Consider the following 26,357-nt stretch of genomic DNA (forward strand, 5'->3'; position numbering starts at 1 on the left):
CTCAATGGGGAAGCGACAACTGAACGAATCTGAATAAAAAAATTTACAACAAAATACTAACTGTTAATGGTGCTGGAAAATTTACTGAGAGAGAGAGAGAGAGAGAGAGAGAGAGAGAGAGAGAGAGAGAGAGAGAGATTTTACTGTGAAGAAAAATGTGGACAGACTTTACGATGCCAAAGCCACCACCACCACCACCACCATCAGCAGCAGCAACAACAACAACAAGAACAAAATTAAAGCTGCCATAACTACTACTACCACTATTACTTCTATTACCACCACCACCACCACCACCACCACCACCACCACCACCACTACTACTACTACTACTACTACTACTACTACTACTACTACTACTACTACCATCACCATTACTACTACTACAAATACTACTACTACTATTACTATTACTACTACTACTATTACTACTATTAGTACTTTTACTACTACTACTACTACTATTACTATACTACTATACTACTACTATACTACTATACTAATAATAATAATAACAACAACAATAATAATAATAACAATAAGAAGATAGAACAACAACAATAACAACAACAACAACATCAGTAATACCACCACCAATCCTCCATCAACCAACGCCACCAACCACAACAACACTGCTCCACCTATCACCACCACAACCACCACAGACAGATTCCTCCTCACAGATTGATTCCTGCCGCAAGGACCACACCATGATTAACGGGCGCACCGATACAAGATGGAGCTACCTAACTTAATGTCCTTTTTCCTTCCATAAATACACAATGTATCACACCCTAACCTTACATCCTATCCACCATATCCTACTATCCTATTCCCACTAACAAATTTAACCTTTTCTACAACTAATTACTAACTAACTACCCACCCTACCTACTCATACATTAAACCACATAAATCTATTATTTTATTACTCAACAAATAACTTTATAATGAAAAAATAAATTATAATAAATAAATAGATAAATAAATAGACAGAATTGAAAGCCAACTCACTTTGAATAATACAATAAATGTTTGCCTGAAAAGAACGTCAGAATTTGAATGGAGACAACTCTGACTCTGCTCATTGCTGTGCATGTACATGTACATATGCATTTGTGCATGTGCATGTGTATGTGTGTATCTGCGTGTGAGTGGAGTCGGACCATAGTAAATAACTTACGGTCACAGCACAGGACAGTCAATTACTACTAGGGTCGTAGTTGTGTCTCTCTCGGGGAGGGCTGTCACACAAAGTTACGCACATGGGTTACTGCACTAAAGAAAATACTCTCTCTCTCTCTCTCTCTCTCTCTCTCTCTCTCTCTCTCTCTCTCTCTCTCTCTCTCCCCAGCAGTGTGACAGGCGTTCCTTCCCCGAGAGTCTGTTGTTATAGGGAAAGCTGGGTTCTGCCTGAGCATTTGTGACCATTGAGAGTAAGTGTGTGTGTGTGTGTGTGTGAGTGTGAATGGAGGCGTGTGTCTGACGGTTATATATATAAAAAAAAATAAATAAATAAATAAATAAAAAAAAATAATAATAATAATAGCAAAGTGATCAAGCCCACTACCTATTCTCTCTTCTACTTTATTTCACCCCTTCTCTTCCCACCCACTTTCTATTTAGCTAGGCTTTCTTATTTTCACCATACTTTAAAAAAAAAAAAAAAAAAAAACAGACACCTACATAAGGCCTCCCACCCTATGATTATTAATTTGTGTTATTCATTATGTCACCCGTTAATGCGTAGTGGCTGTTAATACAAGGTTGATATTACAGTACAGGCACGCTAGATATCATTCACGCTCCTTGCAAGTCAGTTCACCTTACTATTCATTTACCTGTACCTACGTTTCTCACTTAATTATACATTTATTTTTTTCTTTGGGAGTGGCGTTTTTATCTTACCCTTTTGTTGCTCTATACTAGTGTTCCTCTTATAATGAAGAACAGCAACACCACCACCAGCATCATCATCATCATCATCATCATCATCATCATCATCATCATCATCAGCAGCAGCAGCAGCAGCAACAACAACAACAACAACAACAACAACAACAACACCAAAAAGTAGCTAAAATACAAGGGACCTTCATATTTGTCGGAGTTTCTGCTTGTCCATTTTCTTTCAGCGAGCTTGAGAAAAAACACGTCAATATTTGAAAGACTAAAGAAGTCTTGTGATGAAACAGAATTATCGAGTGCCTTCATATATGTTCCCCTTCAAGAAGGACGAAGACCTGTTTGTCTGTCCTCAGGGGAAACTGGAAGAATGAGACGATTTATCTATTTATTCTATCTTATTTATTCATAATTCATCTATTATATTATTTATTTATCTATTTGTTTTTTTCTGATGCATCTCGGACTATTAAGTGCGTGGCTTTGCTCTTGCCTGTCCTGGGAACCGTTAAGGGAAAGACAATTTGGTTTCCATTTGTGACGCGTTGCTCTGTTGTAAGGTGACCCACGTCAAGGTGTCGTCTCATAACTACCTTCTCTGTAACAAAGCACTGCAGCAACTCCCTCCCCTCTCACCTCAAGACTCCCCCAAGCCTCGACCACTCTCTAATAAAAGCAGCTTCATGTAGGGTCAAGGTTCGGTAAGTCACCACCACCAAGTTCTGCTCCCAGTCTCTTGCCGTGTATTGACGTGCTGTAGTGGTAACGCATATTCATCTCCAGCTTCACGGATTTCACGTTGAATCTGTGCATGGAAGGAAATGCATGTACTACGTGTGAGTGTACTAATGTTCTATAGGATTAGTGATACTGAGATGAGTATATGCAGTGTATACGAGAGGCAGAATTGAAAGGTGTTATGTAAGAAATGGAAAATGTCGTACAATTCAAAACAGTGGATCACAAATTACGGAATGACAAAGGTGTGAAAAACATTTTGCGAACTTGTATGATGAAAACAGCGTTCACGTGTTGACAGCACACTGCTTGCTACTCCCTCCACGCCATGCACCGCCAACCCGCTGGTCTAAAGCGAGGGTACTGGGAGGGAAGTAAGGGAAGGACCAGCTGAGAGGTTCGATTTAAAACCTGCATGCCGGTGTGTGGAGAGTTCTGCTCCACACCACACGAGGGTCGCGCTCCATCACACAAAAGAGGGAGAGGTTGCTCGTTTATTGAGAAAGAGGACGGGTACAAGTGACGATGACACAGAGGGTCGGCCGAGGATTGTCTTTAGAAGTAGAACAGCTGAACATTGCTTGATGGAGATTTAACCACAGCAGCCGCTACCGCCACCGTAACTGCCGCCGTGACCGCCATGACTCCCACTGCTGCCGTAACCACCGCCGCCTCCGCCGCCGGAGGTGTGACTGTGGTGACCAACGAGCTGTGCCCTCACAACACTGCTTCCACCACCGCCACCGCCGTAGCCTCCACCGCCGCCACAGCAGGAGCCGCCACCAGGTGCCGCCAGCGCCACCCAGACGCCCATCGCCAATACCTGCAATCAAGTTTCCTGAGATGGTGTGCCTCGCCTTCAGCACAGCTCGCAGCTCACAGTGAAACAATTAAGTGCAGTACATGATCAAACAACAAACAAGGAGGCAGTGTTACTAAGGCATTGGTCGCAAGTAAAGCGACAAGCAGACACGCAGTACTCACGAGCAAGACCAGAGGCTTCATGGTTCTGGCTCAGCGGAACCAAGTGATGCCCAGCCATAACTCTCCTCTCTATATATACCTTGAGCCAGCTCTTGATGCCGCAGGCCGCCACACACCACCACGAGAGATCTGGAGGCCGCGCGACCTTCCACAACAGCCACCTGGCCGCCGCCATCACGGCCTTCAAGAACATTAAAGCACTTGCTTGCTGCACCCCAAGGCGACGGGCCGGGCCACGCGGAGCCTCCACGCACCCAACAGTCATGGTCTCCTTGGACAGCGTGAGGAGTCATGAGGTGTCATCACAAGCGAGATAAACAACGCGTCCACACTTTATGTGATTGTGATCTGCGCGGATGCAGTCAGAGAGGTCACGCCCTGCCTTACTTCTCGTGAATGTTGACAGTACCACGTGACACCATAAGCTTCTATGGTGACAAACTCCATCTGGGCAGCACCACACAGAGGAGGAGGGCGGGAAGGTGGCGCCAGCTTAGACGCCTCGGCTGTTTCCGTAGCGATAGGCATCACACGAGGAAGCGGTAAACAGGCGGCGGCAAAGGTTCACCAGCCAGTCATTGGTCTGTGTCGTCCACCGCGGGATGCTGTAGGTTGCTGACTTACTGACCTGCTGACCTATCGTCACTCACTCGCAACCTGTGACGTGCACTTTCAGAGTAATGCCAACAAAAGCAACAGCGGTGACACTATACGACACAGCAGACACAGAGGCCAGTGCTGTACGAATTAAACAGCACATGTGAACGCAAGCATGAATGAGAAAAATGGCAAGAAAGTTATGGGTGAGGACCGTGAAGAGGCTTGTTATGGTGAACATTCTCACACTACTCCAAGGGCGGCAAGCGAGCGATACACGGGAAGAATTGCCACATTAGATCACCGACCCCTTGATGCGAGTGCAGAGACTGGCCTTCCCCGTCGCTGCCTTGAGGTGACGTGAGGCAGAGTCGAGTAAGATATCGGGAAACAAATGGATGCAAGTCAAAATGAAAAGATAAGGAGTAAAAATGAAGAGATATAAGGAGAAACAAGAGGATGGAAGTCAAAATAAAGAAGAGACAAAAGAAGCAAGTGGATGCAAGTAGTAATAAAAAAGGGATAAAAGAAAAAAAAAAGATGGAAATAAAAAGAAGAAAAGATAAAGAGAAAAAGGAGGATAGAAGTCAAACTATAAAGGAGGCCAAGAAAAACAAGACGATGAAACTCAGAATAAACGGAAAGGATAGAAGAAACAAGAGGATGGAAGTCAAAATGGAGAAAAGATAGGTGAAACAAGAGGATGGAGGCAAAAAAAAAAAAAAAAAAAGACGTGACGAAAAATTGGATGCAAGTCATAATAAAGAGGTGACGTAAGAAGAAGACGTAAATTGTATGCGAAGGAGAGGCAACGAGAAGAAAACGAGAATAACAAATTGCAGAGGTGATGCAATAAGACGAAGACGCAAATCGGATGCAACGCAAATAAGAATAAAACGTAAATAAATGAGAAGGGGGAAAATATTGTTTGATGCACATATTCATCCACTGTTACTGTACCCTACCCCACTCACCCCCTCTCTCTCTCTCTCTCTCTCTCTCTCTCTCTCTCTCTCTCTCTCTCTCTCTCTCTCTCTCTCTCTCTCTCTCTCTCTCTCTCTCTCGTACTATGTCACAGGGATATATAGAGATATAATAGTCTTATTTTTACTGTACCACTATTGTTTTTAATTCAGTAGCTATGATAATGATATTGCAGCCAATTGTTTTCCTCTCTTTCGTCTCTCTCATGCAGCTTTACTAAATTACTTGAATTTATAAAAATATGAGTCATTATCCTATTGCACTAAAGATTTTAATTGAATTTCTCTGATAATGGTATTGCAACGGACCGTTTTTGTCTCTCTTTAGTCTCTCAACAGCACTATAACACTCAGGCATTGAAACATATGACAATCGTTTTCCTATACTGTACTAAACATTTTTCGATGCTCCTCAGTTTTGGTAATGGTGTAGAAACCTGTTATTCTTTTCTTTACTCTCTCAACCGTATACCATAACACTCAAGTCTCGCGACATACTGTACTAAACATTCTTATTCGATTCTCCTCAGTTTTGGTAATGGTGTAGAAACCTATCATTTTCATCTTTGCTTTCTTAACCGCACCATAACCATCACTTCTAGAAACGTATGATAGTTGTTTTCCTACTGTAATAAAAAGTTTATTTGATCCTCCTCAATTGATTTTTGTTAATGGTGTTGAAACCTATTATTATTCTCTTTACTCTCTCAGTCGTACATAACTGTGTCATTGGGAACCACAGACACTTGACGATCGTTTTCTTATTGCCCTAAAAATACCAAAATCACAAGGTTTTTCTTCACTTCTCTTGACAGTAGTGTTGGAACCCTCTTCTTTATACTCTCTTAGTTGCCTAGTGCTGCTTAGGTCAGAAAAAAAATATATGCTATTCGTGTTCATTTATCTGTTATATTGAAAATAAAATGTGCACTAAATGTTAAACTGAAGGAAAATATTGGAGAAAATTATGAAAGTGAGGAAAATGAATGGGAAAGTATATAAAAACCAAGATAAATGATTAGAGAAAATATAAGAGGAAATGGTTGAAGGGGAATACAAAAAGAGAGAAGAGGAGTGAAGAAGAGATGAAAGAGAGAAGGAGGAGAGGAGAGGAGAGGAGAGAAGAGGAGAGGAGAAAAAGAGATATGAAAGGAAAGAAGAGAGGAGAGGAGAGAAGAAGAGGGATGAAAGGAGAGAAGGAGGAGAGAAAAGAAGACAGATGAGAGGAGAGGAAAGGAGAGGAGAGAGAGAGGGAGAGGGTCATTTATAAGACGGGGACAAGCATACGAGTAAACATCAAGGCTCATGCACTCTCTTCCCTCCTCCCACAGGCCACCGCGAGGACCTGTTCTTCCTGTGGTCTATCAACACCGTGGCCGAGGCGCGGCTGCCTGGCGGGGTGGTGCCTGAGGTGATTCTCTTCGGGTGCCCCTGAAGAGAATTTGCGCCTCACGCGGCAGATGACGCCCTTCAGCGACCTGTGCGTGCCCACGGCTGTGTGGAAGCTGTGGCTGGGCACGCATATGACGACGCCTGGACATTGGGAGGGACTCCGCGATGCTGAGCCGATCACTTATCAGAACTTCCGCCCTTCTTCCAGCACCAACAGTTCTGTGTTTGGCTGTGCAGAGCTGCGCCTCGACGGTTACTGGGAGCCAGACTACTGCAAGTCCAAGCGCTGCAGCTTTTTGCGCACCAGCTACCTCCACTTCTGCGGCCTGTGTTTTTACAAGGAGCTGGAGGCCAGGTTTAGGGTGGTGGGGTCGCCAGAGCGGCGGCCTGTGTTCTGGAGTCACCAGGGTCTGCTGATCGTCTGGCGCGACACCCTCAGCAGGTGGCAGATGGAAGACCCCAACATCAACGCCACCTTGATGTGGGGACTCGGGGTGGGCAACGACTACCCGCTGGGGCGGCGCCAGGGCGCTGCTCAAGCAGGTCCCGCCTCCGCCGCCGCAGGGATCCCCGCAAGGCGACATCCTGCAGCTGCAGCCTTCCATGACCCTCACGAGAGTGGCCGAAGTGAACGACCTCAGCATGTCCATCACGCTTGAGTTCAAGTTAACCCTCACGTGGAGCGACCCTCGCGTTTACTTCCGCCACCTGGGCGTAACCGGCAAGAAGGGCACGATGCTCACCAAAGAGGACGGCGGACGACTGTGGCGGCCGCTGCTACGCGTAGCCAACCTGGATGGCAACAGTCTGAAGGAGCTGGGGCGCCGCTTCCAGGCAAAGGCCATCGCTCCCCCAACCCAGCCGAACTTCAACGACGTGGACACAGGTGAGTTCTCTAGAGTCTAGACTATAGTCTCAAGCACGCTGTGTGTTCCTCTCTCCCACACGTCGCATATGTTCCGGGAAGGCGACAGAATGTCTTTGCGGTGGTATCTCAGTGTGTCTCCTTTGTTTCTCACCAGATGGCATCTACGAGGGCCGATACGTGCACCTACAATTGACGCAGCGATTTCTGGCGCGGGTGGCGTGCTACTTGGAGCTGTACTCGTACCCGTTCGACCAGCAGCGGTGCGCCGTGGAGGTGCAGCTGGCGCCGGAGTCTGGTGGCGGGGCGGCGGTGCGGTTCTCACCCATGGCTGAAGTGAAGTACACGGGGCCCGAGACGCTGGCCATGTACACGGTGAAGCACGTGCAGCGCACCAACGCCACAGAGAACAGCCTGAGGGTGGAGTTTGAGCTGCACCGGCGGCAGGGCGTCATCATGCTGTCCACCTTCCTGCCGTCAGGGCTGCTGCTGCTGGTGAGCTGGGCCACGCTGTTCGTGAAGATCAGTGAACTCAACGTGCGCGCCATCATGTCCCTCACCACACTGCTGGTGCTGTACACACTCTTCTCCAACATGTCCAACTCGCTGCCCGCCACCGCCTCCATCAAGCTCATCGACGTGTGGTTCTTCTTCATTATCTTCCTGCTCTTCACCAACATCGTGGTGCACATCTGCGTGCGTCCCACCACCACGCCCACCACCACCGCGACGGAGGTGAAGGTGTTTGTGCCCACGCAGCCACAACCGCCACCCAACATGCCCGAGGCGCCCAGACTCCTGCGCTGGTACCGACTGGTCATCCTACCGGTGCTAGTGGTGCTCTTCAACCTCATGTTCTGGCTGGTGGTGCTCACTGAGTGACACACACACACACACACACACACACACACACACACACACACACACACACACACACACAGTTAGTTAGTTTTATTGACTAAAAATACTCGTAGAATAAAGTGAAAGGTACAAAATTCCCAATGGTCCAAATAAAGATTCATACATTTCCAAACATAGATAAAAGCAATGTCACCTAAGTATTCTTTAAGATTAGACGATGCACGGTAACCAACATTACCAAACAGTTACTAGAATTATCATATAACTGACATAGATACATAACTCAACATAACGGCTTATATAATTTGACCAATATTAATGCAATAGTTAGTATGCACATTATTCTAAGTATTGTTTTCTTTTTAGGTCCTATAACTATTCAAAACTTCATACACGTACTTACACAAAACATTTAAGTCTTCTGTTTCATTAAATAACTCATCAAAATTTTGTTTGCTTATCATAATTATATTTTTGCCTGATCTGTCTCGTTAGTACGCACTCCAGCGTTGCTCAGCAGCGTTGCCAGATACCCAGAAAAGTCTGGATTTCTCCAGATGTTTTTAGCTAGTGCCAGAATTCCAGAATTTTGGTGAAAATATCCAGATTTTTTAATAATTATCCAGAAAGAATACTTTTAAAACTCTAAATCTCCAGAATTTAGTTTTGTGACAACGTTCAGTAAATTATCACTTTACCATATATATCACTGAGTTTCAACTACTTCGTGTATTATACGGAAAGCAGTTGTTGAGTTAAAAAATTTACAGTATTCCCGCTCTTCGCGGCTGTAGTGCGCGTACGCGGCACGTGTATTGTTCCTGTCTCTGTTCGGTATACCGTACCGGCGTACGGCCGCGTTACGCGTACCAGTCTACGTGGAGAGGGAGATGGTGGCCTCCGCTGCCCTGCAGTGCCCAGGATTGTACGCTATTTTACGTGGACATACGTTATCCCGGACGTGTTAAGGTGTTTTATCAGTTTTATCAGTTTTAGCCAGTGGAAACCATAAACCCTCGTGATCCTGACCCACAGTAATGTCTATGAGTGATAAAAACTTGGCATTTATTTGTGGGTGTTCCTCAAGCGTCTACGATGTCTGGACTGTAACGCAGCAGCAGTTCAAATTGTACGTGCCTATAAAGAACCTGATCAAGCATTTCAACGAAGCACTGGGAGTCAAGCAATGCAGTTAGTAATGATGAACTTTCCATCCCATCATAGAATGTGGCATCAAAGAAAATGGAGGATCCTAAGAAAGCTTCACCACTATCGTAACTGAAAACCAAACCATGACCCCTATCAAATTCTGGATGGAACTGAAGAAGACCAAGACACTTGATGAAACACCTCTCTTCCCAGATCTAGCTGAATTCATGCTTTCGCTGCTGTGCCTACCCCATTCTAGTGCTGCAGCAGAGAGGTTTCTCCTCCATCAACAGAATGAAAACGAAGACTAGGAATCGTCTTACTACTGCTACAATATCAGGACTGCTTCACACCAAACGCTTGATGCTTGAGAGGAACTGCTACGATCTGGAAGTCACCCGTTCAATGCTGAGTAAAATGAACTCTGAAATATACAAGTCAAATGATGCAGAAGACATGTAAGGTAAGAAAAATCATATTTTTATAATACGGTGCTCTCTCTCTCTCTCTCTCTCTCTCTCTCTCTCTCTCTCTCTCTCTCTCTCTCTCTCTCTCTCTCTCTCTCTCTATATATATATATATATATATATATATATATATATATATATATATATATATATATATATATATATATATATAATTTCCCAGAAATATCCAGAATTTTTAGCCTTGGTTTCCCAGAATAGTGCGGTCAGGCATCTGGCAACGCTGTTGCTCAGTCTGTGTCGCCTGCCCGTTACATGGACACATGCGCAAGTCCCGCGGGATGTGACTCCAACGGCCACTGTCGATCTTTAAGTCATGAGATATCAGTCGAATTCTAGTAAACGCCATACGTGTAAAATCAGGGATATATATGCCATCTGAGTAAATATTATGGACACCTAGACTGGAATTCACACACACTCACTAGGGTTGCCAACTGTCCCTTAATATCCGGAACCGATCCGTATTGAAGCGTGAAATGCTACGTTCCGTATTGAACCAATACGGAACACCATTTGTTCCGTATTTGCCTGTATGAATAGTCAAGCAAATGAAATAAATTAATAAGTCATCGTGACCAAATATTGAAACAAATACATAACCAGTTCACAAAAATATATGAGTTTGTTAGGGGTTTGTCGTGCCGCCCGTGCGTTACGTAAACAGTACACGTAATATCTCGCTCCGCCTCCACGTCCACGGTCCATCACGTGACCAATGGCTGTCTGTCAGTCTAGAAATGAGAGGGCGGAGAACAGTGCTGCTGTGCTGTGCCATGCCTATGTCTCATCCCTGTTAGGTACCTGGTACTGAACATGGCTACGTCTGCAGGATCTGTACACTTGGAAAATGTATAAGTAATGGCTATATTTATGATCCATTCATATTCCAGGTAGCTACTGTTTTCTCCAAATGAGTTTTCTTTTTTTTTTCTTTAATTAAGGGAAATATATTTTTCAGTGTCTCATTCTTTAGAATTTATACAGACACATGTAGTTTCAAAAATATATTACTGATAACTTGACTGATGAACGTATTTTGCAATATATCCTCACATTTAGTCAAGATATCCTTGAATTCCTCCTAATACAGGGTACTTATGGAAGAGCTGATCTTCAAGCCTTGTCAATATGATTGACTTTCTACCCGCCATCACTGTTCCAACCTCAGCTAATGCGTTGCGTATTTTTAGGAGGTGGTGGTGGCAACCCTAACACACACACACACACACCCCTCACTTAGAATCATTGACAATGCTATGTACCAAAACATTTGATGCCAACTTAGCTAATACAGGCAGTAAAACAATCATCAAGGAAAGCAACACTTTTGTCTATAATCTCTCTGTTGTTTGTCAGTGCATCTGCATTCACGTGTGTCTCGGCAACACAAAAACATCATGGTCATCATCATCTGTCATCACAATCTCATTTCCTCTGGTCCTTTACTCCCATCCTAACGTCCTCCTCCCACCGCTGCACCAACGCCCTTTACTTTACCTTCCCGTTTCATCACCACCGCAGCCAAGTGTTTGTAAAGCTTCTGATGACACGCTGTAGCACGGCAACAAAGTACAGTACAAGGCTCGTATTCTGAAACGCCTTGCTCTCTCATCACAACGGTTTTCAAAGGCCTCAGAGACAATTAGCCTGGTCCTCAAGACTATTTATCTTGTTAATAACGAACAAGTATTGTCAATATGTCTCTAGAACGGGGTAAAACATCGTGTCACTTTAACTAGAGCCTTTTGAAAGTAGTTGAAGAGCGGCGCATGTGTTTGAGAATATGGATCTAAGTTTCATCATAGCCTACCTACATCTAACTTCCTGAGCCTAACCTTTTAACGTAAACAAGAGTTGATGAAGAGTTTCCCTCCGCGCGTGAGAGAACATGTGACAGGATAAGTGTTTGTATCAGGAGTGGATTAATAGTTAACGTTGGCTCTGGTTTGGGTTTTATTGAACCTGCGAGAAGAAGAGTCAAGAGCTTCAGTGTACGTGTGGAGGAAGAAGAAGAAGAAGAGAGAGAGAGAGAGAGAGAGAGAGAGAGAGAGAGAGAGAGAGAGAGAGAGAGAGAGAGAGAGAGAGAGAGAGAGAGAGATTTTAGTGAAAAAAATGTGGACAGACTTTACAATGAGAAACCACCACCACCACCACCACCGCCACCAACATCAACAACGACAACAAGAACAAAGAGAAGCAGCTATAACTACTATTACCACTATACTACTATCACCACCACCACCACCACCACCACCACCACTACTACTACTACTACTACTACTACTACTACTACTACTACTACTACTACTACTAATAATAATAATAATAATAATAATAACAAGAAGAAGATAGAACAACAACAACAACATCAATAATACCACCACCAATCCTCCATCAACCAACGCCACCAGCTTCTACCACAACAACACTGCTCCGCCTATCACCACCACCACCACATCCACCACCACCACCACCACAGACACACCCACTCAAGGCCTCAGCATCATACACGCACACAAAGCACCATGTCATCCCAGTGGGACGCAATAGGCCTACAAATGAGGTCCCTGGAAGCTCATTAATACTCAAACAAAGGCCTAAAGGTGCAGGATTCCTCTTTTGGACATCACTGGAATCCTACTCGTCCTTCCTTGCAGTATTGAGAAGCCGGATGTCCTTCTCTCTCTCTCTCTCTCTCTCTCTCTCTTGGCCATCCCACCCTATGATTATTAATTTGTGTTATTCATTATGTCACCCGTTAATGCGTAGTGGCTGTTAATACAAGGTTGATATTACAGTACAGGCACGCTAGATATCATTCACGCTCCTTGCAAGTCAGTTCACCTTACTATTCATTTACCTGTACCTACGTTTCTCACTTAATTATACATTTATTTTTTTCTTTGGGAGTGGCGTTTTTATCTTACCCTTTTGTTGCTCTATACTAGTGTTCCTCTTATAATGAAGAACAGCAACACCACCACCAGCATCATCATCAGCAGCAGTAGCATCATCATCATCATCAGCAGCAGCAGCAGCAGCAACAACAACAACAACACCAAAAAGTAGCTAAAATACAAGGGACCTTCATATTTGTCGGAGTTTCTGCTTGTCCATTTTCTTTCAGCGAGCTTGAGAAAAAACACGTCAATATTTGAAAGACTAAAGAAGTCTTGTGATGAAACAGAATTATCGAGTGCCTTCATATATGTTCCCCTTCAAGAAGGACGAAGACCTGTTTGTCTGTCCTCAGGGAAACTGGAAGAATGAGACGATTTATCTATTTATTCTATCTTATTTATTCATAATTCATCTATTATATTATTTATTTATCTATTTGTTTTTTTCTGATGCATCTCGGACTATTAAGTGCGTGGCTTTGCTCTTGCCTGTCCTGGGAACCGTTAAGGGAAAGACAATTTGGTTTCCATTTGTGACGCGTTGCTCTGTTGTAAGGTGACCCACGTCAAGGTGTCGTCTCATAACTACCTTCTCTGTAACAAAGCACTGCAGCAACTCCCTCCCCTCTCACCTCAAGACTCCCCCAAGCCTCGACCACTCTCTAATAAAAGCAGCTTCATGTAGGGTCAAGGTTCGGTAAGTCACCACCACCAAGTTCTGCTCCCAGTCTCTTGCCGTGTATTGACGTGCTGTAGTGGTAAAGCATATTCATCTCCAGCTTCACGGATTTCACGTTGAATCTGTGCATGGAAGGAAATGCATGTACTACGTGTGAGTGTACTAATGTTCTCTAGGATTAGTGATACTGAGATGAGTATATGCTGTGTATACGAGAGGCAGAATTGAAAGGTGTTATGTAAGAAATGGAAAATGTCGTACAATTCAAAACAGTGGATCACAAATTACGGAATGACAAAGGTGTGAAAAACATTTTGCGAACTTGTATGATGAAAACAGCGTTCACGTGTTGACAGAAACACTGCTTGCTACTCCCTCCACGCCATGCACCGCCAACCCGCTGGTCTAAAGCGAGGGTGCTGGGAGGGAAGTAAGGGAAGGACCAGCTGAGAGGTTCGATTTAAAACCTGCATGCCGGTGTGTGGAGAGTTCTGCTCCACACCACACGAGGGTCGCGCTCCATCACACAAAAGAGGGAGAGGTTGCTCGTTTATTGAGAAAGAGGACGGGTACAAGTGACGATGGCACAGAGGGTCGGCCGAGGATTGTCTTTAGAAGTAGAACAGCTGAACATTGCTTGATGGAGATTTAACCACAGCAGCCGCTACCGCCGCCGTAACTGCCGCCGTGACCGCCATGACTCCCACTGCTGCCGTAACCACCGCCGCCTCCGCCGCCGGAGGTGTGACTGTGGTGGCCAACAAGCTGGGCCCTCACAATGCTGGGGCCTTGCCTGCCACCTCTATGACCGCCACCGCCGTAACCGCCGCCGCCACCGCCGCCAGTGGTGTGGCTGTGGTGACCAACGAGCTGTGCCCTCACAACACTGCTTCCACCACCGCCACCGCCTCTATGGTGTCCACCTCCTCCACCTCCACCACCACCATAGCTACCTCCTCCACCTCCACCGCCGCCACAGCAGGAGCCGCCACCAGGTGCCGCCAGCGCCACCCAGACACCCATCGCCAATACCTGCAATAAAGTTTCCTGAGATGTTGTGCCTCGCCTTCAGCACAGCTCGCAGCTCACAGTGAAACAATTAAGTGCAGTACATGATCAAACAACAAACAAGGAGGCAGTGTTACTAAGCATCACACTAGCACTTTTTCCGTCGTCTCAGGCGATTTTCGTCGTCTTTTTACTCTTCCGTCAACTCTTTCCGTCGTCTTGAGTCAGACGGAACGCATCGTTTTCATCTAGCGCCAATTTTTAGTCAAAATAAGAACTATGGTTTCTAATCAACATTTTTATTAAAATAAATATTCTTTTGTTAAACGGAAGAATGCTATTATCATGACAAGAAATTTAAATAAGTTGATGAATATATATTTGTATACATATTTTTTCTTCTAGCCTAGCAATGAAAAGTTCCTCAGTTGTTTGTGTACATTTCCAGGGAGTGCGAATGTGCGATGCTTTTGAATATTTCCAAGGCAACTTCCAAGTAGCTGGCCAAGATGAGCAGTGGACAAAACACACTGACGAATTTCTCATAGAGAGTATTAGAGGTCACCGTTGCCTTTGGGATCACAGAACAGCTGATTACATTATAAGGTGCAAAAAAGCCGCGGCTTGCTGGGGTGAATGAGGAGCCATGTTTGTTTACAATCGACAAGCGCGGCAAAGGCGGAAGCAAGCTTGTGTGTGACGGCCACCGTCTGCAAAAGTTGTCAGTCGCTAGAAAATTGACGGTAAAAGAAGACGGAAAAGTGCTAGTGTGACGCCGCCTTAAGGTATTGGTCGCAAGTAAAGCGACAAGCAGACACACAGTACTCACGAGCAAGACCAGAGTCTTCATGGTTCTGGCTCAGCGGAACCAAGTGATGCCCAGCCAGAACTCTCCTCTCTATATATACCTTGAGCCAGCTCTTGATGCCGCAGGCCGCCACACACCACCACGAGAGATCTGGAGGCCGCGCGACCTTCCACAACAGCCACCTGGCCGCCGCCATCACGGCCTTCAAGAACATTAAAGCACTTGCTCGCTGCACCCCAAGGCGACGGGCCGGGCCACGCGGAGCCTCCACGCACCCAACAGTCATGGTCTCCTTGGACAGCGTGAGGAGTCATGAGGTGTCATCACAAGCGAGATAAACAACGCGATCAAACATTTTATGTGATTGTGATCTGCGCGGATGCAGTCAGAGAGGTCACGCCCTGCCTTACTTCTCGTGAATGTTGACAGTACCACGTGACACCATAAGCTTCTATGGTGACAAACTCCAGAGGTGATTCAATAAGACGACGCAAATTGGATGCAACGCAAATAAGAATAAAACGTAAATAAATGAGAAGTGGGAAAATATTGTTTGATGCACATATTTATCCACTGTTACTGTACCCTACCCCACTCATCCCCCCCTCTCTCTCTCTCTCTCTCTCTCTCTCTCTCTCTCTCTCTCTCTCTCTCTCTCTCTCTCTCTCTCTCTCTCTCTCTCTCGGTCGTACTATGTCACAGGGATATATAGAGATATAATAGTCTCTTTTTTACTGTACCACTATTGTTTTTAATTCAGTAGCTATGATAATGATATTGCAGCCAATTGTTTTCCTCTCTTTCGTCTCTCTCATGCAGCTTTACTAAATTACTTGAATTTATAAAAATATGAGTCATTATCCTATTGTACTAAAGATTTTCATTGAATTTCTCTGATAATGGTATTGCAACGGACCGTTTTTGTCTCTCTTTAGTCTCTCAACAGCACTATAACACTCAGGCATTGAAACATATGACAATCGTTTTCCTATACTGTACTAAACATTTTTCGATGCTCCTCAGTTTTGGTAATGGTGTAGAAACCTGTTATTCTTTTCTTTACTCTCTCAACCGTATACCATAACACTCAAGTCTCGCGACATACTGTACTAAACATTCTTATTCGATTCTCCTCAGTTTTGGTAATGGTGTAGAAACCTATCATTTTCATCTTTGCTTTCTTAACCGCACCATAACCATCACTTCTAGAAACGTATGATAGTTGTTTTCCTACTGTAATAAAAAGTTTATTTGATCCTCCTCAATTGATTTTTGTTAATGGTGTTGAAACCTATTATTATTCTCTTTACTCTCTCAGTCGTACATAACTGTGTCATTGGGAACCACAGACACTTGACGATCGTTTTCTTATTGCCCTAAAAATACCAAAATCACAAGGTTTTTCTTCACTTCTCTTGACAGTAGTGTTGGAACCCTCTTCTTTATACTCTCTTAGTTGCCTAGTGCTGCTTAGGTCAGAAAAAAAAATATATGCTATTCGTGTTCATTTATCTGTTATATTGAAAATAAAATGTGCACTAAATGTTAAACTGAAGGAAAATATTGGAGAAAATTATGAAAGTGAGGAAAATGAATGGGAAAGTATATAAAAACCAAGATAAATGATTAGAGAAAAATATAAGAGGGAAATGGTTGAAGGGGAATACAAAAAAGAGAGAAGAGGAGTGAAGAAGAGATGAAAGAGAGAAGGGAGGAGAGGAGAGGAGAGGAGAGAAGAGGAGAGGAGAAAAAGAGATATGAAAGGAAAGAAGAGAGGAGAGGAGAGAAGAAGAGGGATGAAAGGAGAGAAGCGAGGAGAGAAAAGAAGACAGATGAGAGGAGAGGAAAGGAGAGGAGAGGAGAGAGGGGAGAGGGTCATTTATAAGACGGGGACAAGCATACGAGTAAACATCAAGGCTCATGCACTCTCTTCCCTCCTCCCGCAGGCCACCGCGAGGACCTGTTCTTCCTGTGGTCTATCAACACCGTGGCCGAGGCGCGGCTGCCTGGCGGGGTGGTGCCTGAGGTGATTCTCTTCGGGTGCTCCTGAAGATAATTTGCGCCTCACGCGGCAGATGACGCCCTTCAGCGACCTGTGCGTGCCCACGGCTGTGTGGAAGCTGTGGCTGGGCACGCATATGACGACGCCTGGACATTGGGAGGGACTCCGCGATGCTGAGCCGATCACTTATCAGAACTTCCGCCCTTCTTCCAGCACCAACAGTTCTGTGTTTGGCTGTGCAGAGCTGCGCCTCGACGGTTACTGGGAGCCAGACTACTGCAAGTCCAAGCGCTGCAGCTTTTTGCGCACCAGCTACCTCCACTTCTGCGGCCTGTGTTTTTACAAGGAGCTGGAGGCCAGGTTTAGGGTGGTGGGGTCGCCAGAGCGGCGGCCTGTGTTCTGGAGTCACCAGGGTCTGCTGATCGTCTGGCGCGACACCCTCAGCAGGTGGCAGATGGAAGACCCCAACATCAACGCCACCTTGATGTGGGGACTCGGGGTGGGCAACGACTACCCGCTGGGGCGGCGCCAGGGCGCTGCTCAAGCAGGTCCCGCCTCCGCCGCCGCAGGGATCCCCGCAAGGCGACATCCTGCAGCTGCAGCCTTCCATGACCCTCACGAGTGGCCGAAGTGAACGACCTCAGCATGTCCATCACGCTTGAGTTCAAGTTAACCCTCACGTGGAGCGACCCTCGCGTTTACTTCCGCCACCTGGGCGTAACCGGCAAGAAGGGCACGATGCTCACCAAAGAGGACGGCGGACGACTGTGGCGGCCGCTGCTACGCGTAGCCAACCTGGATGGCAACAGTCTGAAGGAGCTGGGGCGCCGCTTCCAGGCAAAGGCCATCGCTCCCCCAACCCAGCCGAACTTCAACGACGTGGACACAGGTGAGTTCTCTAGAGTCTAGACTATAGTCTCAAGCACGCTGTGTGTTCCTCTCCCACACGTCGCATATGTTCCGGGAAGGCGACAGAATGTCTTTGCGGTGGTATCTCAGTGTGTCTCCTTTGTTTCTCACCAGATGGCATCTACGAGGGCCGATACGTGCACCTACAATTGACGCAGCGATTTCTGGCGCGGGTGGCGTGCTACTTGAGCTGTACTCGTACCCGTTCGACCAGCAGCGGTGCGCCGTGGAGGTGCAGCTGGCGCCGGAGTCTGGTGGCGGGGCGGCGGTGCGGTTCTCACCCATGGCTGAAGTGAAGTACACGGGGCCCGAGACGCTGGCCATGTACACGGTGAAGCACGTGCAGCGCACCAACGTCACAGAGAACAGCCTGAGGGTGGAGTTTGAGCTGCACCGGCGGCAGGGCGTCATCATGCTGTCCACCTTCCTGCCGTCAGGGCTGCTGCTGCTGGTGAGCTGGGCCACGCTGTTCGTGAAGATCAGTGAACTCAACGTGCGCGCCATCATGTCCCTCACCACACTGCTGGTGCTGTACACACTCTTCTCCAACATGTCCAACTCGCTGCCCGCCACCGCCTCCATCAAGCTCATCGACGTGTGGTTCTTCTTCATTATCTTCCTGCTCTTCACCAACATCGTGGTGCACATCTGCGTGCGTCCCACCACCACGCCCACCACCACCGCGACGGAGGTGAAGGTGTTTGTGCCCACGCAGCCACAACCTCCACCAAACATGCCCGAGGCGCCCAGACTCCTGCGCTGGTACCGACTGGTCATCCTACCGGTGCTAGTGGTGCTCTTCAACCTCATGTTCTGGCTGGTGGTGCTCACTCAGTGACACACACACACACACACACACACACACACACACACACACACACACACACACACACACACACACACACACACACACACACAGTTAGTTAGTTTTATTGACTAAAAATACTCGTAGAATAAAGTGAAAGGTACAAAATTCCCAATGGTCCAAATAAAGATTCATACATTTCCAAACATAGATAAAAGCAATGTCACCTAAGTATTCTTTAAGATTAGGCGATGCACGGTAACCAACATTAGCAAACAGTTACTAGAATTATCATATAACTGACATAGATACATAACTCAACATAACGGCTTATATAATTTGACCAATATTAATGCAATAGCTAGTATGCACATTATTCTAAGTATTGTTTTCTTTTTAGGTCCTATAACTATTCAAAACTTCATACACGTACTTACACAAAACATTTAAGTCTTCTGTTTCATTAAATAACTCATCTAAATTTTGTTTGCTTATCATAATTATATTTTTGCCTGATCTGTCTCGTTAGTACGCACTCCAGCGTTGCTCAGTCTGTGTCGCCTGCCCGTTACATGGACACATGCGCAAGTCCCGCGGGATGTGACTCCAACGGCCACTGTCGATCTTTAAGTCATGAGATATCAGTCGAATTCTAGTAAACGCCATACGTGTAAAATCAGGGATATATATGCCATCTGAGTAAATATTATGGACACCTAGACTGGAATTCACACACACTCACTAGGGTTGCCAACTGTCCCTTAATATCCGGAACCGATCCGTATTGAAGCGTGAAATGCTACGTTCCGTATTGAACCAATACGGAACACCATTTGTTCCGTATTTGCCTGTATGAATAGTCAAGCAAATGAAATAAATTAATAAGTCATCGTGACCAAATATTGAAACAAATACATAACCAGTTCACAAAAATATATGAGTTTGTTAGGGGTTTGTCGTGCCGCCCGTGCGTTACGTAAACAGTACACGTAATATCTCGCTCCGCCTCCACGTCCACGGTCCATCACGTGACCAATGGCTGTCTGTCAGTCTAGAAATGAGAGGGGCGGAGAACTCTGCAGCTGTGCTGTGCCATGCCTATGTCTCATCCCTGTTAGGTACCTGGTACTGAACATGGCTACGTCTGCAGGATCTGTACACTTGGAAAATGTATAAGTAATGGCTATATTTAAGATCCATTCATATTCCAGGTAGCTACTGTCTTCTCCAAATGAGTTTTTTTTTTTTTCTTTAATTAAGGGAAATATATTTTTCAGTGTCTCATTCTTTAGAATTTATACAGACACATGTAGTTTCAAAAATATATTACTGATAACTTGACTGATGAACGTATTTTGCAATATATCCTCATATTTAGTCAAGATATCCTTGAATTCCTCCTAATACAGGGTACTTATGGAAGAGCTGATCTTCAAGCCTTGTCAATATGATTGACTTTCTACCCGCCATCACTGTTCCAACCTCAGCTAATGCGTTGCGTATTTTTAGGAGGTGGTGGTGGCAACCCTAACACACACACACACACACACACACACACCACACACACACACACACACACACACACACACACACACACCCCTCACTTAGAATCATTGACAATGCTATGTACCAAAACATTTGATGCCAACTTAGCTAATACAGACAGTAAAACAATCATCAAGGAAAGCAACACTTTTGTCTATAATCTCTCTGTTGTTTGTCAGTGCATCTGCATTCACGTCTGTCTCGACAACACAAAAACATCATGGTCATCATCATCTGTCATCACAATCTCATTTCCTCTGGTCCTTTACTCCCATCCTAGCGTCCTCCTCCCACCGCTGCACCAACGCCCTTTACTTTACCTTCCCGTTTCATCACCACCGCAGCCAAGTGTTTGTAAAGCCTCTGATGACACGTATTCTGAAACGCCTTGCTCTCTCACCACAACGGTTTTCAAAGGCATCAGAGACAATTAGCCTGGTCCTCAAGACTATTTATCTTGTTAAAAACGAATAAGTAGTGTCAATATGTCTCTAGAACGGGGTAAAACATCGTGTCACTTTAACTAGAGCCTTTTGAAAGTAGTTGAAGAGCGGCGCATGTGTTTGAGAATATGGATCTAAGTTTCATCATAGCCTACCTACATCTAACTTCCTGAGCCTAACCTTTTAACGTAAACAAGAGTTGATGAAGAGTTTCCCTCCGCGCGTGAGAGAACATGTGACAGGATAAGTGTTTGTATCAGGAGTGGATTAATAGTTAACGTTGGCTCTGGTTTGGGTTTTATTGAACCTGCGAGAAGAAGAGTCAAGAGCTTCAGTGTACGTGTGGAGGAAGAAGAAGAAGAGAGAGAGAGAGAGAGAGAGAGAGAGAGAGAGAGAGAGAGAGAGAGAGAGAGAGAGAGAGAGAGAGAGAGAGAGAGAGAGAGATTTTAGTGAAAAAAAAATGTGGACAGACTTTACAATGAGAAAACCACCACCACCACCACCACCGCCACCAACATCAACAACGACAACAAGAACAAAAGAGAAGCAGCTATAACTACTATTACCACTATACTACTATCACCACCACCACCACCACCACCACCACCACCACTACTACTACTACTACTACTACTACTACTACTACTACTACTACTACTACTACTACTACTAATAATAATAATAATAATAACAAGAAGAAGATAGAACAACAACAACAACATCAATAATACCACCACCAATCCTCCATCAACCAACGCCACCAGCTTCTACCACAACAACACTGCTCCGCCTATCACCACCACCACCACATCCACCACCACCACCACCACAGACACACCCACTCAAGGCCTCAGCATCATACACGCACACAAAGCACCATGTCATCCCAGTGGGACGCAATAGGCCTACAAATGAGGTCCTTGGAAGCTTATTAATACTCAAACAAAGGCCTAAAGGTGCAGGATTCCTCTTTTGGACATCACTGGAATCCTACTCGTCCTTCCTTGCAGTATTGAGAAGCCGGATGTCCTTCTCTCTCTCTCTCTCTCTCTCTCTCTCTTGGCCATCCCACCCTATGATTATTAATTTGTGTTATTCATTATGTCACCCGTTAATGCGTAGTGGCTGTTAATACAAGGTTGATATTACAGTACAGGCACGCTAGATATCATTCACGCTCCTTGCAAGTCAGTTCACCTTACTATTCATTTACCTGTACCTACGTTTCTCACTTAATTATACATTTATTTTTTTCTTTGGGAGTGGCGTTTTTATCTTTCCATTTTGTTGCTCTATACTAGTGTTCCTCTTATAATGAAGAACAGCAACACCACCACCAGCATCATCATCAGCAGCAGTAGCATCATCATCATCATCAGCAGCAGCAACAGCAACAACAACAACAACACCAAAAAGTAGCTAAAATACAAGGGACCTTCATATTTGTCGGAGTTTCTGCTTGTCCATTTTCTTTCAGCGAGCTTGAGAAAAAACACGTCAATATTTGAAAGACTAAAGAAGTCTTGTGATGAAACAGAATTATCGAGTGCCTTCATATATGTTCCCCTTCAAGAAGGACGAAGACCTGTTTGTCTGTCCTCAGGGGAAACTGGAAGAATGAGACGATTTATCTATTTATTCTATCTTATTTATTCATAATTCATCTATTATATTATTTATTTATCTATTTGTTTTTTTCTGATGCATCTCGGACTATTAAGTGCGTGGCTTTGCTCTTGCCTGTCCTGGGAACCGTTAAGGGAAAGACAATTTGGTTTCCATTTGTGACGCGTTGCTCTGTTGTAAGGTGACCCACGTCAAGGTGTCGTCTCATAACTACCTTCTCTGTAACAAAGCACTGCAGCAACTCCCTCCCCTCTCACCTCAAGACTCCCCCAAGCCTCGACCACTCTCTAATAAAAGCAGCTTCATGTAGGGTCAAGGTTCGGTAAGTCACCACCACCAAGTTCTGCTCCCAGTCTCTTGCCGTGTATTGACGTGCTGTAGTGGTAACGCATATTCATCTCCAGCTTCACGGATTTCACGTTGAATCTGTGCATGGAAGGAAATGCATGTACTACGTGTGAGTGTACTAATGTTCTCTAGGATTAGTGATACTGAGATGAGTATATGCAGTGTATACGAGAGGCAGAATTGAAAGGTGTTATGTAAGAAATGGAAAATGTCGTACAATTAAAAAAAGTGGATCACAAATTACGGAATGACAAAGGTGTGAAAAACATTTTGCGAACTTGTATGATGAAAACAGCGTTCACGTGTTGACAGCACACTGCTTGCTACTCCCTCCCTGCCATGCACCGCCAACCCGCTGGTCTAAAGCGAGGGTGCTGGGAGGGAAGTAAGGGAAGGACCAGCTGAGAGGTTCGATTAAAACCTGCATGCCGGTGTGTGGAGAGTTCTGCTCCACACCACACGAGGGTCGCGCTCCATCACACAAAAGAGGGAGAGGTTGCTCGTTTATTGAGAAAGAGGACGGGTACAAGTGACGATGGCACAGAGGGTCGGCCGAAGATTGTCTTTAGAAGTAGAACAGCTGAACATTGCTTGATGGAGATTTAACCACAGCAGCCGCTACCGCCACCGTAACTGCCGCCGTGACCGCCATGACTCCCACTGCTGCCGTAACCACCGCCGCCTCCGCCGCCGGAGGTGTGACTGTGGTGACCAACAAGCTGGGCCCTCACAATGCTGGGGCCCTGCCTGCCACCTCTGTGGCCGCCGCCGCCGTAACCGCCGCCGCCTCCGCCGCCAGTGGTGTGACTGTGGTGGCCAACAAGCTGAGCCTTCACGATACTGGGGCCCTGCCTGCCACCTCTATGGCCGCCGCCGCCGTAACCGCCACCGCCGCCGCCGCCAGTGGTGTGGCTGTGGTGACCAACGAGCTGAGCCTTCACGATGCTGGGGCCGCGTCTTCCACCTCTACCGCCGCCTCCGTAACCGCCGCCGCCACCGCCGCCAGTGGTGTGGCTGTGGTGACCAACGAGCTGTGCCCTCACAATGCTGCTTCCACCACCGCCACTGCCGTAGCCTCCACCGCCACCGCCTCTATGGTGTCCACCTCCTCCACCTCCACCACCACCATAGCTACCTCCTCCACCTCCACCGCCGCCACAGCAGGAGCCGCCACCAGGTGCCGCCAGCGCCACCCAGACGCCCATCGCCAATACCTGCAATCAAGTTTCCTGAGATGGTGTGCCTCGCCTTCAGCACAGCTCGCAGCTCACAGTGAAACAATTAAGTGCAGTACATGATCAAACAACAAACAAGGAGGCAGTGTTACTAAGGCATTGGTCGCAAGTAAAGCGACAAGAAGACACGCAGTACTCACGAGCAAGACCAGAGGCTTCATGGTTCTGGCTCAGCGGAACCAAGTGATGCCCAGCCATAACTCTCCTCTCTATATATACCTTGAGCCAGCTCTTGATGCCGCAGGCCGCCACACACCACCACGAGAGATCTGGAGGCCGCGCGACCTTCCACAACAGTCACCTGGCCGCCGCCATCACGGCCTTCAAGAACATTAAAGCACTTGCTCGCTGCGACGGGCCGGGCCACGCGGAGCCTCCACGCACCCAACAGTCATGGTCTCCTTGGACAGCGTGAGGAGTCATGAGGTGTCATCACAAGCGAGATAAACAACGCGTCCACACTTTATGTGATTGTGATCTGCGCGGATGCAGTCAGAGAGGTCACGCCCTGCCTTACTTCTCGTGAATGTTGACAGTACCACGTGACACCATAAGCTTCTATGGTGACAAACTCCATCTGGGCAGCACCCCACAGAGGAGGAGGGCGGGAAGGTGGCGCCAGCTTAGACGCCTCGGCTGTTTCCGTAGCGATAGGCATCACACGAGGAAGCGGTAAACAGGCGGCGGCAAAGGTTCACCAGCCAGTCATTGGTCTGTGTCGTCCACCGCGGGATGCTGTAGGTTGCTGACTTACTGACCTGCTGACCTATCGTCACTCACTCACAACCTGTGACGTGCACTTTCAGACTAATGCCAACAAAAGCAACAGCGGTGACACTATACGACACAGCAGACACAGAGGCTACAGTGCTGCGCGAATTAAACAGCACATGTGGACGCAAGCATAAAAAATATACATGAATGAGAAAAATGGCAAGAAAGTTATGGGTGAGAACCGTGAAGAGGCTTGTTATGGTGCACATTCTCACACTACTCCAAGGGCGACAAGCGAGCGATACACGGGAAGAATTGCGTGTGTGTTATCTTAGAATCCCGACCCCTTGATGCGAATGCAAAGACTGGCCTTCCCCGTCGCTGCATTGAGGTGACGTGAGGCAGAGTCGAGTAAGATATCGGGAAACAAATGGATGCAAGTCAAAATGAAAAGATAAGTAGAAACAAGAGGATGGAAGCAAAAATGAAGAAAAGATAAAGGGAAACAGGAGGATGGAAGTCAAAATGAAGAAAAATATATAAGGAAAAAGAAAAGGATGGAAGTCAAAATGAAGAGGAGACAAGGAGAAACAAGAGGATGGAAGTCAAAATGAAAAAGGGATTAAAGGAAATAAAGGATGGAATAAAAAGAAAAGATAAAGGGAAAAAGAAGGATGGAAGTCAAAATATAAAGGAGACCGAGTGAAACAAGACGATGAAAGTCAAAATATATGGAAAGGATATAAGAAACAAGAGGAGGAAAGTCAAAATGGACAAAAGATAGGAGAAACAAGAGGAGGGAGGCAAAAATAAAGACGTGATGTAAGACGAAAAATTGGATGCAAGTCAAAATAAAGAGGTGACGTAAGAAGAAGACGTAAATTGTATGCGAAGGAGAGGCAACGAGAAGAAAACGAGAATAACAAATTGCAGAGGTGATGCAATAAGACGAAGACGCAAATCGGATGCAACGCAAATAAGAATAAAACGTAAATAAATGAGAAGGGGGAAAATATTGTTTGATGCACATATTTACCCACTGTTACTGTACCTCCCCCCAATCACCACCTCTCTCTCTCTCTCTCTCTCTCTCTCTCTCTCTCTCTCTCTCTCTCTCTCTCTCTCTCTCTCTCTCTCTCTCTCTCTCTCTAGCGGGAGTGGAGGCAAGCTACTCTCCCAAAAAAAAAGATTCGGTGTTCAAGGTCACACACACACACACACACACACACACACACACACACACACACACACACACACACACACACAGATACACGAGGTTTCAGAATTTTCCTGCATTGCTACCCACAAGGTGATTATACACACATCCACTCATACATACACGCTACATACATACATACATACATGTGTACATA

The 26,357-nt window shown here is 45.9% G+C and overlaps 5 protein-coding genes across 5 annotated transcripts; 2 read left to right on the plus strand and 3 right to left on the minus strand.

The window, feature by feature from the left end:
• Positions 1–3,123: 3,123 nt before the first annotated feature.
• Positions 3,124–3,773, minus strand: LOC123508615 (glycine-rich protein DOT1-like). The gene is made up of 2 exons (XM_045262427.1): positions 3,628–3,773; positions 3,124–3,466 (listed from the first exon to the last, which is right to left on the minus strand). The coding sequence occupies exons 1-2, from the start codon at positions 3,646–3,648 to the stop codon at positions 3,236–3,238; spliced, it is 252 nt and encodes an 83-aa protein (XP_045118362.1). The 5' UTR covers positions 3,649–3,773; the 3' UTR covers positions 3,124–3,235.
• Positions 3,774–7,069: 3,296 nt separating this feature from the next.
• LOC123508609 (ligand-gated ion channel 50-like) lies at positions 7,070–8,793 on the plus strand. Its single transcript, XM_045262419.1, has 2 exons — positions 7,070–7,485; positions 7,622–8,793. Exons 1-2 carry the CDS (start codon positions 7,203–7,205, stop codon positions 8,344–8,346), a joined length of 1,008 nt encoding a protein of 335 aa, XP_045118354.1. The 5' UTR covers positions 7,070–7,202; the 3' UTR covers positions 8,347–8,793.
• A 5,284-nt stretch (positions 8,794–14,077) lies between these two features.
• LOC123508613 (glycine-rich cell wall structural protein-like) lies at positions 14,078–15,437 on the minus strand. The gene is made up of 2 exons (XM_045262424.1): positions 15,379–15,437; positions 14,078–14,573 (listed from the first exon to the last, which is right to left on the minus strand). Exons 1-2 carry the CDS (start codon positions 15,397–15,399, stop codon positions 14,190–14,192), a joined length of 405 nt encoding a protein of 134 aa, XP_045118359.1. The 5' UTR covers positions 15,400–15,437; the 3' UTR covers positions 14,078–14,189.
• A 1,995-nt stretch (positions 15,438–17,432) lies between these two features.
• Positions 17,433–20,548, plus strand: LOC123508537 (gamma-aminobutyric acid receptor subunit beta-like). The gene is given in 4 exon segments (XM_045262273.1): positions 17,433–17,772; positions 17,858–17,975; positions 17,977–18,248; positions 18,397–20,548. Coding segments are annotated over 4 exon segments (1,440 nt in total). The 3' UTR covers positions 19,107–20,548.
• Positions 20,549–23,525: 2,977 nt separating this feature from the next.
• Positions 23,526–24,446, minus strand: LOC123508611 (glycine-rich cell wall structural protein-like). The gene is made up of 3 exons (XM_045262421.1): positions 24,411–24,446; positions 24,205–24,249; positions 23,526–24,120 (listed from the first exon to the last, which is right to left on the minus strand). Exons 1-3 carry the CDS (start codon positions 24,429–24,431, stop codon positions 23,638–23,640), a joined length of 549 nt encoding a protein of 182 aa, XP_045118356.1. The 5' UTR covers positions 24,432–24,446; the 3' UTR covers positions 23,526–23,637.
• Between the last annotated feature and the right edge of the window lie 1,911 nt (positions 24,447–26,357).

Source organism: Portunus trituberculatus, chromosome 25 (assembly GCF_017591435.1).
Source record: "Portunus trituberculatus isolate SZX2019 chromosome 25, ASM1759143v1, whole genome shotgun sequence".
NCBI lineage: Eukaryota > Metazoa > Arthropoda > Malacostraca > Decapoda > Portunidae > Portunus > Portunus trituberculatus.